This window comes from Salmo trutta, chromosome 4 (genome assembly GCF_901001165.1).
Source record: "Salmo trutta chromosome 4, fSalTru1.1, whole genome shotgun sequence".
NCBI classification, from domain to species: domain Eukaryota; kingdom Metazoa; phylum Chordata; class Actinopteri; order Salmoniformes; family Salmonidae; genus Salmo; species Salmo trutta.
The window spans coordinates 11,890,436-11,907,731 of NC_042960.1; the positions used below are offsets into that span (position 1 = coordinate 11,890,436).

At 40.7% G+C, this 17,296-nt stretch overlaps 1 protein-coding gene across 5 annotated transcripts in view; it reads right to left on the reverse strand.

Annotated features, from left to right (window-relative positions):
* Positions 1–17,296, reverse strand: part of LOC115191080 (zinc finger protein 583-like) — a 41,335-nt gene that overhangs the window by 9,271 nt on the left and 14,768 nt on the right. The window contains exons 1-4 of one of the 5 annotated variants that reach the window (XM_029749087.1): positions 6,852–7,585; positions 5,287–5,417; positions 4,921–5,088; positions 77–238 (exon numbers count right to left, since the gene is read on the reverse strand). In XM_029749087.1, the coding sequence (XP_029604947.1) occupies positions 77–238; positions 4,921–5,088; positions 5,287–5,417; positions 6,852–7,128 (738 nt within the window). In that variant the 5' untranslated portion in view covers positions 7,129–7,585. Of the gene's footprint in view, positions 1–76; positions 239–3,654; positions 5,089–5,286; positions 5,424–6,851; positions 7,586–8,577; positions 8,583–17,296 lie in introns of those variants that run through there. The other 4 variants (XM_029749082.1, XM_029749101.1, XM_029749092.1 and 1 more) reach the window with 4 other exon arrangements.

Here is a 17,296-nt window from a genome sequence, read left to right on the forward strand (position 1 = left end):
TTGTATTCGGTGCATGTGACAAATACAATTTCATTTGATCTAATACCATTCAGACAGTACTTCACAGTGGACTCACCTCAGTGAGACTGTGTGTGGTCCTGTGCTGCTCAGCTGGTTCCTCTGTGGGTTCAGGAGGTGTAATCTGGTTATCCTCCATGACCATGGTCCCCTCAAGGATCCCCAGACCCTCCTCACACCCCTCCTCCTTCACCAGCAGCACCTCTGGACCCTCCTCCTCCTGAAAGAGACAGATGATACAGATTACACAGACATACAGACATACAGGTACGTGCACACACAGAAAATACACACTTTAATGATGGATGGGCCATACTCGTGAACATTAGAAACAGTTTAAGTTCAAAACAGTTGCTCTGTCACAATGTGCATCAGCCAATTAAAATCGTCCATTTACTTGCACGTGATAGAACGCACACACAGATAATAAACACATTCAACATGGAGTGTTTACCCATCCCCACTACATTTGAGTCCTGTACTGTAGTTACAGAGTGACTTCATAGTTGTTAAACCCATCATGGTGGACATGTATATGATGTGGGTAAATATAAGTCAGCTATGATAAGTAAAAATTCATCAGACAAACCTGACTAAACTATTTTGAAGTGTACAGTAGGTGTTTCAGACTCCTTGCAAATGTATTAAAAATACAAAACTGAAATCACATTTACTTAAGTATTCAGACCCTTTACTCAGTACTTTGTTGAAGCACCTTTGGCAGTGATTGCAGCCTCAAGTGTTTTTGGGTATGACGCTACAAACTTGGCACACCTGTATTTGGGGAGTTTCTCTCATTCTTTTCAGCAGATCCTCTCAAGCTCTGTCAGGTTGGATGGGGAGCGTTGCTGCACCGCTATTTTCAGGTCTCTCCAGAGATGTTCGATTGGGTTCAAGTCCAGGCCCTGGCTGGGCCAATCAAGGACATTCAGAGACTTGTGCTGAAGACACTCCTGCGTTGTCTTGGCTGTGTGCTTAGGGTCATTGTCCTGTTGGAAGGTGAACCTTCGCTCCAGTCTGAGGTCCTGAGCACTCTGGAGCAGGTTTTCATCAAGGATCTTTCTGTACTTTGCTCCATTCATCTTTCCCTCGATCCTGACTAGACAACCAGTCCCTGCCGCTGAAAAACATCCCCACAGCATGATGCTGCCACTACCATGCTTCACCGTAGGGATGGTGACAGGTTTCTTCCAGATGTGACACTTGGCATTCAGGCCAAAGAGTTTAAATCTTGGTTTAATCTGACCAGAGAATCTGGTTTCTCATGATCTGAGAGTCTTTTAGGTGCCTTTTGGCAAACTCCAAGCGGGCTGTCATGTGCCTTTTACTTTTGAGGAGTGGCTTCTGTCTGTCCACTCTACCATAAAGGCCTGAATGATGGAGGGCTGCAGAGATGGTTGTCCTTCTGGAAGGTTCTCTCGTCTCCACAGAGGAACTCTGGAACTCAGTCAGAGTGACCATCGGGTTCTTGTTCACGTCCCTGACCAAGACCCTTCTCCCCTTATTGCTCAGTTTGGTCGGACGGCCATCCCTAGGAAAAGTCTTGGTGGTTCCCAACTTCTTCCATTTAAGAATGATGGAGGCCACTGTGGGGACCTGCAATGCTGCAGACATTTTTTGCCTCGTCACAATCCTGTCTCGGAGCTCTACGGACAATTAATTTTGCTCTGACATGCAAGGTCATCTGTGGGATCTTATATAGACAGGTGTGTGCCTTTCCAAATCTTGTCCAATCAATTGAATTTACAACAGGTGGACTCCAATCAAGTTGTAGAAACATCAAGGATGATCAAATGGAAACAGGATGCAACGGAGCTCAATTTCGAGTCTCATAGCAAAAGGGTCTGAATATTTATGTAAATGAGGTATTCATATTTTTCTATTTTTAATAAGTTGGCTAAAATTTCTAAAAACCTGTGTTCGCTTTGTCATCACGGGCTATTGTGTGTTGATTGATGAGGATTTTTATTTCAGCAATTTTAGAATAAAGCTGTAAATAACAAAATGTGGAAAAAAGTCAAGGGGTCTGAATACTTTCCGAATGCACTGTATATTGTGAACACCTCCACAGGACCCTGAACACTTCTACCTCCAAGCAATAAGACTGATATTACCACGTACCCCTGCACATTGACTCGGTACTTGTACCCCATGTATATAGCAAAGTTATCGCAACTCATTGTGAATTTATTCCTCATGTTATTATCTTTTATTTGTACATTTTTCTCTCTGCATGGGAAGGGCCCGTAAGTAAGCATTTCACTGTTAGTCACAAAGCACATTTTGTGACATAACATTTGATTTGTAGGTATATTTAGTAGGCCTTAAATGTAATGGTTAAAAAGCGCTGTTGGGTGTATGCAGAATAGGGTGAGATCAGATGTAATGTATAGTAAAAGAGCAGTAGTGTAAAGTACTTAAGTAAAAATACTTGAAAGTACTGCTTAAGTAGTTTTTTGGGTTATCTGTACTATTTATATTTTTGACTACTTTTACTCCACTACATTCCTAAAGAAAATAAATGTATTTTTTACTCCATATATTTTCTCTTGACACCCAAAAGTACTCGATACATTTTGAATGCTTAGCGGGACAGGAAAATTGCCTAATTCACACACTTATTAACAAGAGAACATCCCTGGTGGACTCACTAAACACATGCTTTGTTTGTAAATTACTTTTGATACTTAAAGTATATTTAAAACCAAATACTTTTAGACTTTTACTCAAGTAGTATTTTAGTGTCTGACTTTCACTTGATACATTTTCTATTAAGGTAGCTTTACTTTTACTACAGTATGACCTTGGGGTACTTTTTCCACCACTGCTAAAGAGAGCCTCATTCAAAGTCTTAGAAGTCCCATTTTGTTTTTATTAAAAATAAGCATTTTAAATACACCATATGAACATTGCAATGTGTTGGTCCCATGTTTCATGAGCTGAAATAAAAGATCCCAGATATTGTCCATACGCACAAAAAGCTTATTCGTCAAAAATGTTGTGCACAAATTTGTTTACATCCCTGTTAGTGAGCATTTCTCCTTTGCCAAGATAATCTATCCACCTGACAGGTGAGGCATATCAAGAATCTGATTAAATAGAATGATCATTACAAAGGTGCACCTTGTGCTGGGAACAATAAAAGGCCACTCTAAAATGTGCAGTTTTGTCGCACCGCCACAGATGTCAAAATTGTTGAGGGGGAGTGCGATTGGCATCCTGACTGCAGGAATGTAAACCAGATAATTGAATGTTCATTTCTCTACCATAAGCTGCCTCCAACGTTGTTTTAGAGAATTTAGCACTACGTCCAACCGGCCTCACAACCGAAAACCACGTGTTAACATTGCCAGCCCAGGACCTCCGCATCTGGCTTCTTCACATGCGGGATAGTCTGAGAACTGCCACCTGGAAAGCTGATGAAACTGATGAGTGTTTCTGTCTGTAATAAAGCCCTTTTGTGGGGAAAAACTCATTCTGATTACCTGGGGTTGGCTCGCCAGTGGGTGGGCCTATGCCCTCTCAGGCCCATCCATGGCTGCACCCCTGCCCAGTCATGTGAAATCCATTGATCGGGCCTAATTTATTTATTTAAATTGACATATTTCCTTATATGACCTGTAACTCAGTAAAATCTTTGAAATTGTTGCCTTTATATTTTTGTTCAGTGTAAGTAGTTGAATGGAAGCAAAAAAATAGACATTTGTGAACATCATATAACCTGCACAGTACAAACAATATGTAACAGACCTCTGGATGCAATATTCTACCCAGGGATATTCAACACTGAAATCTGTTACACCCGTTATTCCAAAGGCATCTGTGGATCTTTTCTGCTGACAACACTAAAAATTCATCTTTGTCTTTAATGCAGGGGTTGATCTAAATGTCAGAAGCTATCGAGTAGAATGGTTACTTTCTATGTTATAGAGTGGAATGGTTTTTCTGCTGGTGTATCCTGAGGTAGCTCCTCTCTGAGAACCTCTTCCTGCAGTGCGTACAGGCAAATGGCCTTTCTCCCGTATGGACATTCAGGTGCATTTTCAGATGGTGCTGGTGGGAGAACCTCTTCTCACACTGGGGGCAGCTGTAGGGTTTCTCCCCTGTGTGGACCCTCTGGTGCCTCTTCAGGTTGCAGGCCTGGGCGAAGCGCATGTGACACTGCGTACAATTGAAGGGTTTCACCCCTGTGTGGATCCTCTGGTGGATCTCCACCTTCTGGGGGCAGCTGAAGCCTTTGTTACAGAACATGCAGAGGAACCGCTTCTCTTTACCGTCTGTTGTTGCTCCCCCTCCCTGAGCCTTAGCCCTTTGGACCTTTGAGTTCAATACCTGATCGAAAAGGACGCTGGCATGTGAATCAGATGGTGCCATCGATGTGGACACTGGGTCGCGATCCCTGAGTGTGTGTAAAGGTGAGTGGGTCGCGACATTAAGATTTGTCTCTAAGCTTTCCCTGTAGTATAAGAAGTCACCGGTGTTGCCCTGCGAGTGTCCTTCTCCTAAGTGAGTCTGGTCTGCATTCCATGTCAGAAGAGCGTCATCCTCCACTTTCACAGTCACCTCATCTATGACCAGACCCTCTCCTTTCTTATCTAGGAACCCTTCAGAGTATCCACTACTACTGTACTGGTTCCAGTCCCCTCTCATTGGATTAGTCTGTGTATCTAAGCCCACAGGCACGTCACCAGGTATCATCTCTGCAGCGTATGAACAGGACGGATCATTGCCAGTCTGTAACGTGTCAACTGAGTCCTGATGGGACAGAACTGTCCTTGGGCTCGGGTTACCATAAAGTAAATACTCTGAGCGGGGAGCAGGTGGACAGCCCAGTCGCCCCAGCCTCATTAAAGTCTCTGTATCTGTCTCTGACTTGAGGACGGCGTTCAGCGTTCCACTGACCTCCGTGATGCTACGTCGGGGCCTGGGCAGCTCTGGGGCAGTGGTGGGGTCCTCCGTGGCTACAGGGGGGGCTACTCCAGCCACTCCAGTCTGGATGTCTCTGCTGTGCAGTGGGTCCTCCTCTCCTTCAGACCTCTCCAGCTTGACCCCAGGACTTGCATCTTCAGACTGACAAGAAAAAAGGAGGTCATTACCGGTACATGAGTACAATTGGATAACAATGTCATAGGGAAGTCTCACAAGCTCCCATATGGCAGATAAATGAGGATGTAAATGTAAGCAAGTGAATAGCTGAGGGGAGCCTTTCTGAAATAAACTGGTCACATTTGATGTACTGTAATTTTGATGTAATACTATTACACTAACCTCTATAACGATAACATGCTGGGTTGAGGTTCCACTCCCCTCATCAATAGTGATTGGTTGTTCATCTCGCCATGTCTTGTGTCCCGCTGGCTTCACAAAGCTCCTGTGGCCTCCAGTGAGATGTCCTTCACCTGAGACTGATTGGTGGAAAAGAGATGGTTAGGTAAGCTACTGTAAATGCTCAATGCGATATTAAAAACTGAGTGTACAAAACATTAGGAACACCTTCCTAATACTGAGTTGCACCCCCTTTTGCCCTCAGAACAGCCTCAATTCGTCGGGGCATGGACTCTACAAGGTGTCAAAAACGTTCCACGGGGATGCTGGTCCATGTTGACTCCAATCCTTCCCACAATTGTGTCAAGTTGGCTAGATATCCTTTGGGTGGTGGACCATTCTTGCACAGTGTGTCAATAGACTTAATTAGATAATGAATTATCTTAATTTAGGATGATCCTAAATGAAGCAACTCACAGATTTGTACAATAATCATACATATCACTATTGGCAGTTTTGACACTGTAGAATTAGTAAGGATGTAATGTAACACTTTGCCTAACTTCTTGATATATTCAGTGGTATAGTGGGGGGGTATACGCAGGTATATGCTTATACCCACTTATTTTTCATTGGGCATTGCATATACTCACTTCGAAATCCACACTGATATGTATCAAAGTAGTGTGGTGGAGGTATACGCCGTATCTATTAATAAGGCTGATGGAACAGATGTTTTATTTAGCCTTTATCTTAAAATGTTGATAAACTATTATTTCTTAACATTTTAGACGCAGGAATGTACACACGGTGGTAGGACCTATGCGTGAAAAGATCAAAAATGTAATTGCAGGAAAACACTGTTCTAAAATGTGCACCGCATACGTGAGTGGTTTCATGGACTGAGATAAAAATATCTGTTAGAAATGTTGAAAGAGGGGAGATCTAAAGATGCAACAACTATCATGGATTGCTAATATGACAAGGATAATGCCTTTGGCTGCTAGACAATGAAAGACAGGCAAACCAATAGAACAGGATATAAGGAAGTCTTTATAAATCTGTCAAAACTTTGAGAGCAAAAACCAGAAGAAAAAAAAATGAGGGGAAATCTGAAACCTGGGAATTTCTGACTCAGTTGACTTCCTAATTGATCTGTTTCAATAGTAGGCCTACTATTAGCCTACTTGCACAGTACAGCTAGGGTTGGCCTGATATTGAAGGACCAATATGGGATTCATGATTTTAGGTCATTCAGAGTGTATGTCACGGTTTCTCATACATTTTCACACTGGGCGCCTTTCCTTCGCCAGGCAGACCGTTTGGAACTGTTTGGGCAAAATGTAAGTATACCCACTTCTCTAAGCACTACTACACCACTGGAGATACTTTTTATAGATCAAGTGATTATGTTCCATGGATCACATTGTTTTCAATGAGCAAATAATAGGAAATGCAGTAAATATCATAGCTAGCTACAGTATCTTGCACAAAGACACTAAGTAATCAGGAGAGTTATTGCAAACCTTCTCAACACTGACCAAGACCCCCACACACACAAAATGTACCTCTTGCCATTCCTCTGTATCGGTCGAGGATCTTGACACTTCTGGGACGACTAGCGAGGACGCGCTCTCGCATTGTCTTCTCTGCGCGCTCCCGTGCCACCTTCAGTTCGATTAGCTGAAGTTTCCTCTGCAATTCCCTGTTTTCTTTCTGGCTTTGAGTTATTTCCAAACGAAACACTGCATAGTCGTCGTCTACGAGTTTACAGATCTCTGCCACGGCTGCATTCGCCAGCACCTCCATAATGGAGGCTATTTGAGTGTGAAAACCCGTGGCCATTGTTAGCAGCTAGCGTTACTTACTAGATATCATAGCGTTACTTATTATCATCCAAATCCTGTCTCCAACGCGAATTAAATATTATCTGGGGTAAGTATTTAGTGCTGTGCAGTTAAATTCGGCATATTTTAAATTCCATGGTTGTTAAAATGTCTAAATGACAAACGCAAAAGTGAAAATTGTTCTTGGTCATGTTTACTTCCGTTAAGCCTTTGGAATTTGGTTGGCGGATCGCATCCAAATTTTAAGTGCCTACACCGCCACCTACAGTACTGGAGTGTGAGGCCAGGCCTACCTACATAAAATGCTCTTAATTTTTTTTTAACATTTAACCTTTATTTAAATAGGCAAGTCAGTTAAGAACGAATTCTTATTTACAATGACAGCTGTCATTCTGTCGTTCTGTCCAACGACACATTTTTACCTTGTCAGCTCGGGGATTCGATCTAGTAACCTTTCGGTTACTGGCCCAACGCTCTAACCGCTAGGCTACCTGCCGTTTCTTAATTAGTCCTGGTCCTTTAAGAAAGTTACATATAGCTGTAGACACCTACACTCATTAAAAACCCATTACCCCATTCCACTACTTTTACCCTATCGTCTCCTACACCATACCAACGGCCTGGGAGGACGGGACACCACCCCTCAACACACCCAGTAACTCTAATGAAGTCAAATCTTATATACCCAAATACATCTCTGCAGCTGCCACCAGATCTATTTTCTGTGATTTACTTACCATTTCTGAAGGTACAGTTGATAACCATCGCTAAGAAGCCAAGCTTACTGAAGCATAACTCACTCGTTACCCTATCCCTCTGTGCTGCACTACTCTCACTGGGATCCTCTCAGGGCCCTCACCGGGGACCCATCCTCCTACACTTTCTTCACTGCCTCAGAATACGACCCTCTGCACTACACTGACTCTGGCCACTTCAATCTGCCTCTCTCGCACCGGACACTCCCAATCCCCAGCAACATGGGCACCCCTACAGTTAACACACACAACTATACAATCCTCTGTCCCATGCCCTCCTGCACACTTCCCACATCTTGGAATCTCCCTCCTACACACTGTTGCACCTGAAACAATGCAGTGGATTTGGCACAAAGGCTCTAACAGGACGACTGATATATCCTAACATTACTTTGTCAGGTAGAGACTGACTCAAAAGGAATGAAATCACTCCTTTCAGTGGTGCCCTCTTCCTAAGAGCAAAGCAAGAAACAGATTTTGACCCAAGTTGCTGACACGGAGCGCCTGCTCCCTCTGATCAGAAGTAACACAAACAAATATCACAAGTCCTCTACAGGTTACCTTCACTGATTCAACTGCACCCAACTCCTTTTACCATTGGTTGGCGTCATTGCTCAAAGGGTGTAGTTAAAATACGGTACTGTTTATTACATTATGGTCGTCACTAGTTACCACAATTCAAAGTCATAAACCCTGCCTATTTCTACAATTTCTCTTCTTAAAATCAGATTTTAAACCTACTAACCTTAACCACACTCCTATTAACCTTATACATAACCCAGGAATATAAATAAATATGCATGTATGTGAATGGTGCGTATAGACAGTATGGACAGTATATGACTAGAACAAGCTTGTACAGCAGTAACTACAGTGCATTCGGAAAATACTCAGACCCCTTGACTTTTTCCATATTTTGTTACGTTACACCCTTATTCTAAAATGGATTGAATTATTTTTTCCCTCAATCTACACACAATATCCCATAATGATAATGTGAAAACAGAAATACCTTATTTACATAGGTATTCATACCCTTTGCTATGAGACTCAAAATTGAGCTCAGGTGCATCCTGTTTCCATTGATCATCCTTGAGATTTTTCTACAACTTGATTGGAGTCCACCTGTGGTAAATTCAATTGATCGGACATGATTTGGAAAGGCACACACCTGTCTATATAAAGGTCCCACAGTTGACAGTGCATGTCAGTGAAAAAAACCAAGCCATGAGGTCAAAGGAATTGTCCGTAGACAAAGGTTCATCTTCCAACAGGACAATGACCCTAAGCACAGAGCCAAGACAACGCAGGAGTGACTTCGGGACAAGTCTCTGAATGTCCTTGAGTGGCCCAGCCAGAGCCCGGACTTGAACCCGATCGAACATCTCTGGGGAGACCTGAAAATAGCTGTGCAGCGACGCTCCCCATCCAACCTGACAGAGCTTGAGAGGATCTGCAGAGGAGAATGGGAGAAACTCCCCAAATACAGGTGTGCCAAGCTTGTAGCGTCATACCCAAGAAGACTCGAGGCTGTAATCGCAGCAAAAGGTGCTTCAACAAAGTACTGACTGAAGGGTCTGAATACTTAAGTAAATGTGATATTTCAAATACATTTGCAAAATTTTCTAAAACTGTTTTTCCTTTGTCATTATGGGGTATTGTGTGTGTTTTTAAAAAAAATCAATTTAATCAATTTTAGAATAAGGCTGTAACTTAACAAAATGTGGAAAAAGTCAAGGGGTCTGAATACTTTCCAAATGCACTGTATTTTGCAGAATTCCCATTGTTGATATGCTGTACGTGTGTGAGTGAGTTTTAAACATGAACACACAATGAAAAGCTATTTGGCTTTAGCTTTTCAAACAGGCATGGCAGTGGCAATCATAGTCTTATATATACCAAGAGCCTTATGAAACCCTTTTAAAGACAGAATAACACAATACAAAATAGTAAAGGGCAATTTATAGTCAAATGGTATTATGGCAGCCATATTGGATTTTGTACCCATTGGATTTGAGGCAAAATACATGGAGGCCCTAAAGAAAATATTTGGTGGCCTGACTTTAATTACAAAACTAGGAGCTACAGATACAAAGTCTTTCAAGCAACCTCAGAACCCAAAAAATCAAATTCCGATGTCTGAGTCCACTTGTTTTGAGCAGATTACAATAGCCACAACATAAAAAAATAAACGTGTAACTATGTATTTTTGTCAGGCAGGACCATACAGCACTGAATGAGAGCACATGACTTCATAGTTGATATTTCCAACCTATTGTATCTCTGTGTTTACATTTGATTTTCCCATAAACAAGGATTTGGATGGGCAGACCCTTAAAAAAAATTAAAAAAAATAATAATAATAATTCCGGATGGATTCTCCTCGGGTTTTCGCCTGCCATATCAGTTCTGTTATACTTACAGACATTATTTAAACAGTTTTAGATTCTTCAGAGTGTTTTCTATCCAATACTACTATTATATGCATATCCTAGCTTCTGGGCCTGAGTAACAGGCAGTTTACTTTGGGCACGTCAGTCATCCGAATTACCGAATACTGCCACCGGCCCTCAAGAAGTTAAAAGTTAATTTGTGGAATTTTCTTCCTTCTTAATGCGTTTGAGCCAATCAGTTGTGTTGCGACAAGGTAGGGGTGGTATACAGAAGATAGCCCTATTTGGTAAAAAAACATGTCAATATTAAGGCAAGAACAGCTCGAATAAGCAAAGGGAAACGACAGTCCATCATTACTTTAAAGACATGAATGTCAGTCAATACAGGACATTAAGAACTTTGAAACTTTCTTTAAAAAAACAAACATCAAGCACTAAGGTGAAACTAGCTCTCATGAGGACCGTCACAGGAAAGGAAGACCCAGAGTTACCTCTGCTGCTGAGGATAAGTACATTAGAGTTACCAGCCTCAGAAATTGCAGCCCAAATAAATGCTTCAGAGTTCAAGTAACAGACATCAACTGTTCAGAGGAGTCTGCGTGAATCAGGCCTTCATGGTCGAATTGCTGCAAAGAAACCACTACTAAAAGGACACCAATAATAAGAGGAGACTAGCTTGGGCCAAGAAACACGAGCAATGGACATTAGACCGGTGGAAATCTGTCCTTTTGGTCGTGTCTTTGTGAGACGCGGAGTAGGTGAACGGATGATCTATGCATGTGTGTTTCCCACCATGAAGCACAGAGGTGATGGTGCTTTGCTGGTGACAATGTCAGTGATTTATTTAGAATTCAAGGCACACTTAACCAGCATGGCTACCACAGAATTCCGCAGCGATATGCCATCCCATCTGGTTTGCGCTTAGTGGGACTATTGTTTGTTTTTCAACAGGACAATGACCCAACACATTGAGGTGGCAGGTAGCCTAGTGGTTAGAGCGTTGGACTAGTAACCGCAAGGTTGGAAGATCGAATCCCTGAGCTGACAAGGTAAAAATCTGTCATTCTGCCCCTGAACAAGGCAGTTAACCCACTGTTCCTAGGCCGTCATTGAAAATAAGAACAAATTCTTAACTGACTTGCCTAGTCAAATAAAGGTAAAATAAAAAACACTTCCAGGCTGTGTAATAGCTATTTGAACAAGAAGGAGAGTGATGGAGTGCTTCGTCAGATTACCTGACCTCAACTGAATTGAGATGGTTTGGGATGAGTTGGACCGCAGAGTGAAGGAAAAGCAGCCAACAAGTGCTCAGCATATGTGGGAAGTCCTTCAAGACTGTTGGAAAAGCATTCCTCATGAAGCTGGTTGAGAGAATGCCAAGCGTGTGCAAAGCTGTCATCAAGGCAAAGGGCAGTTACTTTGAAGAATGTAAAATAGTTTGATTTGTTTAACTTTTTTGGTTACTACATGATTCCATGTGTTATTTCATAGTTTTGATGTCTTCACTATTATTCTATAATGTATAGAATAGTAAAAATAAAGAACCTTGATTGAGTAGGTGTGTCCAAACTTTTGACTGGTATATATAAACACATACATACATACATCCACAAATACATACATACATACAGTTGAAGTCGGAAGTTTACATACGCTTAGGTTGGAGTCATTACAACTTGTTTTTCAACCACTCTACAATTTTTTTGTTAACAAACTATAGTTTTGGCAAGTCGGTTAGGAAATCTACTTTGTGCATGACACAAGTAATTTTTTCAACAATTGTTTACAGATTATTTCACTTATAATTCACTGTATCACAATTCCAGTGGGTCAGAAGTTTACATACACTAAGTTGACTGTGCCTTTAAACAGCTTGGAAAATTCCAGAAAATTATGTCATGGCATTAGAAGCTTCTGATAAATGACGTCAATTAGCCTGAGTCAATTGGAGGTGTACCTGTGGATGTATTTAAAGGCCTACCTTCAAACTCAGTGCCTCTTTGCTTGACATCATGGGAAAATCAAAAGAAATCAGCCAAGACCTCAAAAAGAAATAGTAGCCTCCACTTTTCTGGTTCATCCTTGGGAGAAATTTCCAAACGGCTGAAGGTAGCACGTTCATCTGTATAAACAATAGTACACAAGTATAAACACCATGGGACCACGCAGCCGTCATACCGCTCAGGAAGCAGACGCATTCCGTCTCCTAGAGATGAACGTACTTTGGTACAAAAAGTGCAAATCAATCCCAGAACCACAGCAAAGGACCTTGTGAAGATGCTGGAGGAAACAGGTACAAAAGTATCTATAGCCACAGTAAAATGAGTCCTATATCGTCATAACCTGAAAGGCCGCTCAGCAAGGAAGAAGCCACTGCTCCAAAACCGCCATAAAAAAGCCAGACTACGGTTTGCAACTGCACATGGAGACAAATATTGTACTTTTTGGAGAAATGTCCTCATGTCTGAGGAAACAAAAATAGAACTGTTTGGCCATAATGACCATTGTTATGTTTGGAGGAAAAAGGGGGAGTCTTGCAAGCCGAAGAACACCATCCCAACCGTGAAGCACAGGGGTGGCAGCATCATGTTGTGGGGGTGCTTTGCTGCAGGAGGGACTGGTGCACTTCACAAAATAGATGGCATCATGAGGAATGAACATTTTGTGGATATATTGAAGCAACATCTCAAGACATCAGTCAGGAAGTTAAAGCTTGGTCGCAAATGGGTCTTCCAAATGCACAATGACCCCAAGCATACTTCCAAAGTTGTGGCAAAATGGCTTAAGGACAACAATGTCAAGGTATTGGAGTGGCCATCACAAAGCCCTGACCTCAATCCTATAGAAAATTTGTGGGCAGAACTGAAAAAGCGTGTGCGAGCAAGTAGGCCTACAAACCTGACTCAGTTACACCAGCTCTGTCAGGACGAATGGGCCAAAATTCACCCAACTTATTGTGGGAAGCTTGTGGAAGGCTACCCTGAAACGTTTGACCCAAGTTAAACAATTTAAAGGCAATGCTACCAAATACTAATTGAGTGTATGTAAACTTCTGACCCACTGGGAATGTGATGAAAGAAATAAAAGCTTAAAAAAAATCACTCTACTATTATTCTGACATTTCACATTCTTAAAATAAAGTGGTGACCCTAACTGGCCTTAGACAGGGAATTTTTACTAGGATTAAATGTCAGGTATTGTGAAAACTGAGTTTAAATGTATTTGGCTAAGGTGTATGTAAACATCTGACTTCAACTGTATATATAAACGAGTTTTAGTGATTCCAACCTAAGTGTATAAACGTGTACATACATGTACTGTACATACACACATACATACATACATACATACATACATACATACATACATACATACATACATACATACATACATACATACATACAATGGCTGAATTCAATATTCTACCCAGGAATATTAATCATATACCATGGGTATGACAAGACATTTAATTTTACTGCTGTAATTACTTTAGTAACCATATTATAATAGCAATAAGGCACCTCGGGGGTTTGTGGTATATGGCCAATATACCACGGCTAAGGGCTGTATCCAGGCACTCTGCAATGTGTCATGCATAAGAACAGCCCTTAGCCGTGGTATATTGCCGATATACCACATGGTATACCACATACCATATGGATATACCACATGGTCTTTTATAAACTGTGGTTCGAGCCTTGAATGATGATTGACTGTGGTATATCAGACCTTATACCACTAAGTCAAAACATTTATTTTTACTGTTCTAATTACGTTGGTAACCAGTTTATAATAGCAATAAGGCACCTCAGGGGTTTGTGGTATATTGGCAATATACCACACCCCCTAATGCCTTATTGCTTAAGTATATAATTATAATGCAAGTCATATCATAATGCTAAGCGCTTCAAGCCAATCCTCCTCATCTATGTCCACACCTCTCTCTTGCTCTCTTCCCCACCTGCAAAATTTCACTCGTTCCCTACGCTTCTGTCCATCAAGCATGTAAACAATTAGCTTGCTTGGTCTATAGCAAGCTGCTCTGATTGTTGGAGTAATTTTAATGAGCTAAATGTAAAAACGATGTTGATTTCACAGGATGAAATGGAACAGAAATGAATAATATAAACCTGTATTTTTCGGTGGGTTCATCATTTTATTTTGACCAGTTCAGAACTTTATATGTTGGTCGGAACAGTGTTTCAGTATGATATGTTGGATAAAGAAATAAAGACAGACACCAATGTCAAGTTCAATTGCCTTGTTCATGCATTGTACAAATCCCTACACACGGAGTCCGGGGAACAGTCCGGCTAGTCGATTACCGATCAACTAGACTCCGTAACATCCCTTTCAATATGAAAGTGCAAACATAATGGCACAACTTTAAGTTCTTTTTTTTTTAAGTTAAAATGTTTTTTATTTTATTGAATATCCGAAACATACAATATACTTGCAGTGAAGCCGCTCAACAACTACACCATACCAGTCATCCAACAGACTCCCATTCAGATCGACACACAGAAGCATCCAGGGTCAATGCCCTGCTCAAGGACATGTTGACAGATCTCCCACCAGGCAACAAAACGTGAACCCGAACCCTCCAACAGTTCCCCAATTGCTGTCCCTCAACCATTTGAGACCCCTCCCCTCAGGAAGAAAAATAAAAAAAAATATGAATTCCATTCCCCACCCCCAAGAACCCCCCAATGCACCAACAACCAAGAGAACAAACTAAAGAGAAAAAAAGACAGAAAAAAAACAGCAAACAACAATGAATAAAAAAGGACATCAAGGACAACTAAAATCATAACAGCAATGCCAACTGTATATGTTTGTGTGCATGTCTGGCACTATTACATGTATGTGTGTGTTCTTGTATGCGTTTATTTGAATGAGTGTGTGTATATGCATGTGTACAAACACCTGAACAGCATCAGCCTCAGGCAAACCGGCTTTAGCAGTAAAAACACTGCCCCTCAGTGTCATTCAAGCATATTTTTTATTATGTTTTATTTTCACTTTATCTTTGACCATCACTCTATCTCCCGCACAACAACTCCACTCCCACTTGTCTCCAATTCCACATCCCAACCCTCAGCCCATCCCACCGATCTCTGCTGGCCACCCTCTTCGGGTTTCTATGCAACATCTATCTTTCAACTATGCTGTGATGTTTAACATACAATTTCAATCTATCTAATCGAATCCACAGATTGCGAGTTGAAGATAAATACTTTTACTAAGAGTATTAGTAATTGACTGACCCGGTCTCTCCAAATCTCCGAACAATACTATTTCTAGGGTCAATTTTCGATCAGTCCTATGCATTTTCAGCCATTCCTGAACCTGAGACCAGAAACAGGCTACCTGAGGGCAATACCAAAATAAATAGTCTATTGATTCTGTATCGTCACAACAAAATCTGCAGAGCTTCAATGATTTTATGCCCCAAATATTCAACATTTTGTCAGTGGTGAGAATTCAATATAATATTTTTAGCTGAAAAGCACAGTCTTGAATCTTGTGTTGTTTTATATATAAACTTATACACCCTGTACCATGGAATCGGTACATCCAAAATCTCTTCCCAACTATTTTGCAATCTGTATGGCACAGTTGTCAACATCCTGGTCCTCAAATGAAACTGGTATACTTTCCTATTTATGCTATTTTTATTCCACCGCCAGTTTTGATCCTTTATATTGGGCAGACAGACCAGTTCCCTACTTCCTCCCACTGCCACCTGCCTCCTCCATTTTTGGGGTAATGCTGTAATCAATTGGTTGTACTCTTGGATTGAGCAGACCTTCCCGTACAATTCTGATAACTCCATGAAGGACATAACTCTACCATTCCAATTTACAATATCATTTAAGAACAAAATACCCTTTTCAAACATCTTTCCCATAAATACATGGATTTTATCAACCAGCATATTTGAGTTCAGCCATAATATTTGTTCTATCTTTTCAGGGGGATGAAATTGAAATTGTAGCCAGCTCTGCAATGCTTGTTTGAAAAAGAGAGATACTTTGAAAAAAGTATAATTTCTCTTTTTTTTAAATGCCATTTTTAAACAATGGATGAGCTTTTCTTAGTAATCTACTTGAGAACCATTTATGGTTCAAGTAAAACTTTTGAATAAGTGAAGCTTTTAGAGAGGTTTAGTGCTTTTATATTTATTAATCTCAACCCACCCAATTCATATTCATTATATAGATAGGCATGCTTTATTTTGTCTGGTTTAGCATCCTAGATGAAGTGAAATATTTTTGCTCATATGATTTGAAAAATGAATCATCAGGAGTAGGCAGCGCCATAAGTGAGTAAACTGAGATATGACTAAGGAATTAATCAGGGCAATTTTTCCATAGACAGGTATTTACCTCTCCATGGTTGCAGGATCTTGTCTATTATTACAAGTTTTCTATTGAAATTCATTGTGGAGAGCTTAATTATATATTTTGTGATGTAAATACCAATATGTCTACTTCACCATCAGCCCATTTTATAGGTAAACTGCAGGGTAATATAAAATGTGTCTTTTTTAAAGATCCAATACATAATATTGTAAACTTATAATTAGGTTTTAGTCCAGAGAGTACAGAAAAGTTATCTACAGTTGAAGTCAGAAGTTTACATACACTTACGTTGGAGTCATTAAAACTTGTTTTTCAACCACTCCACAAATGTCTTCTTAACAAACTATAGTTTTGGCAAGTTGGTTAGGACATCTACTTTGTGCATGACACAAGTAATTTTCCCAACAATTGTTTACAGACAGATTATTTCACTTATAATTCACTGTATCACAATTTCAGTGGGGAAGAAGTTTATATACACGAAGTTAACTGTGCCTTTAAATGGCTTGAAAATTCCTGAAAATTATGTCATGCCTTTAGAAGCTGCTGATAGGCTAATTGACATCATTTGAGGCAATTGGAGGTGTACCTGTAGATGTATTTCAAGGCCTACCTTCAAACTCAGTGCCTCTTTGCTTGACATCATGGGAAAA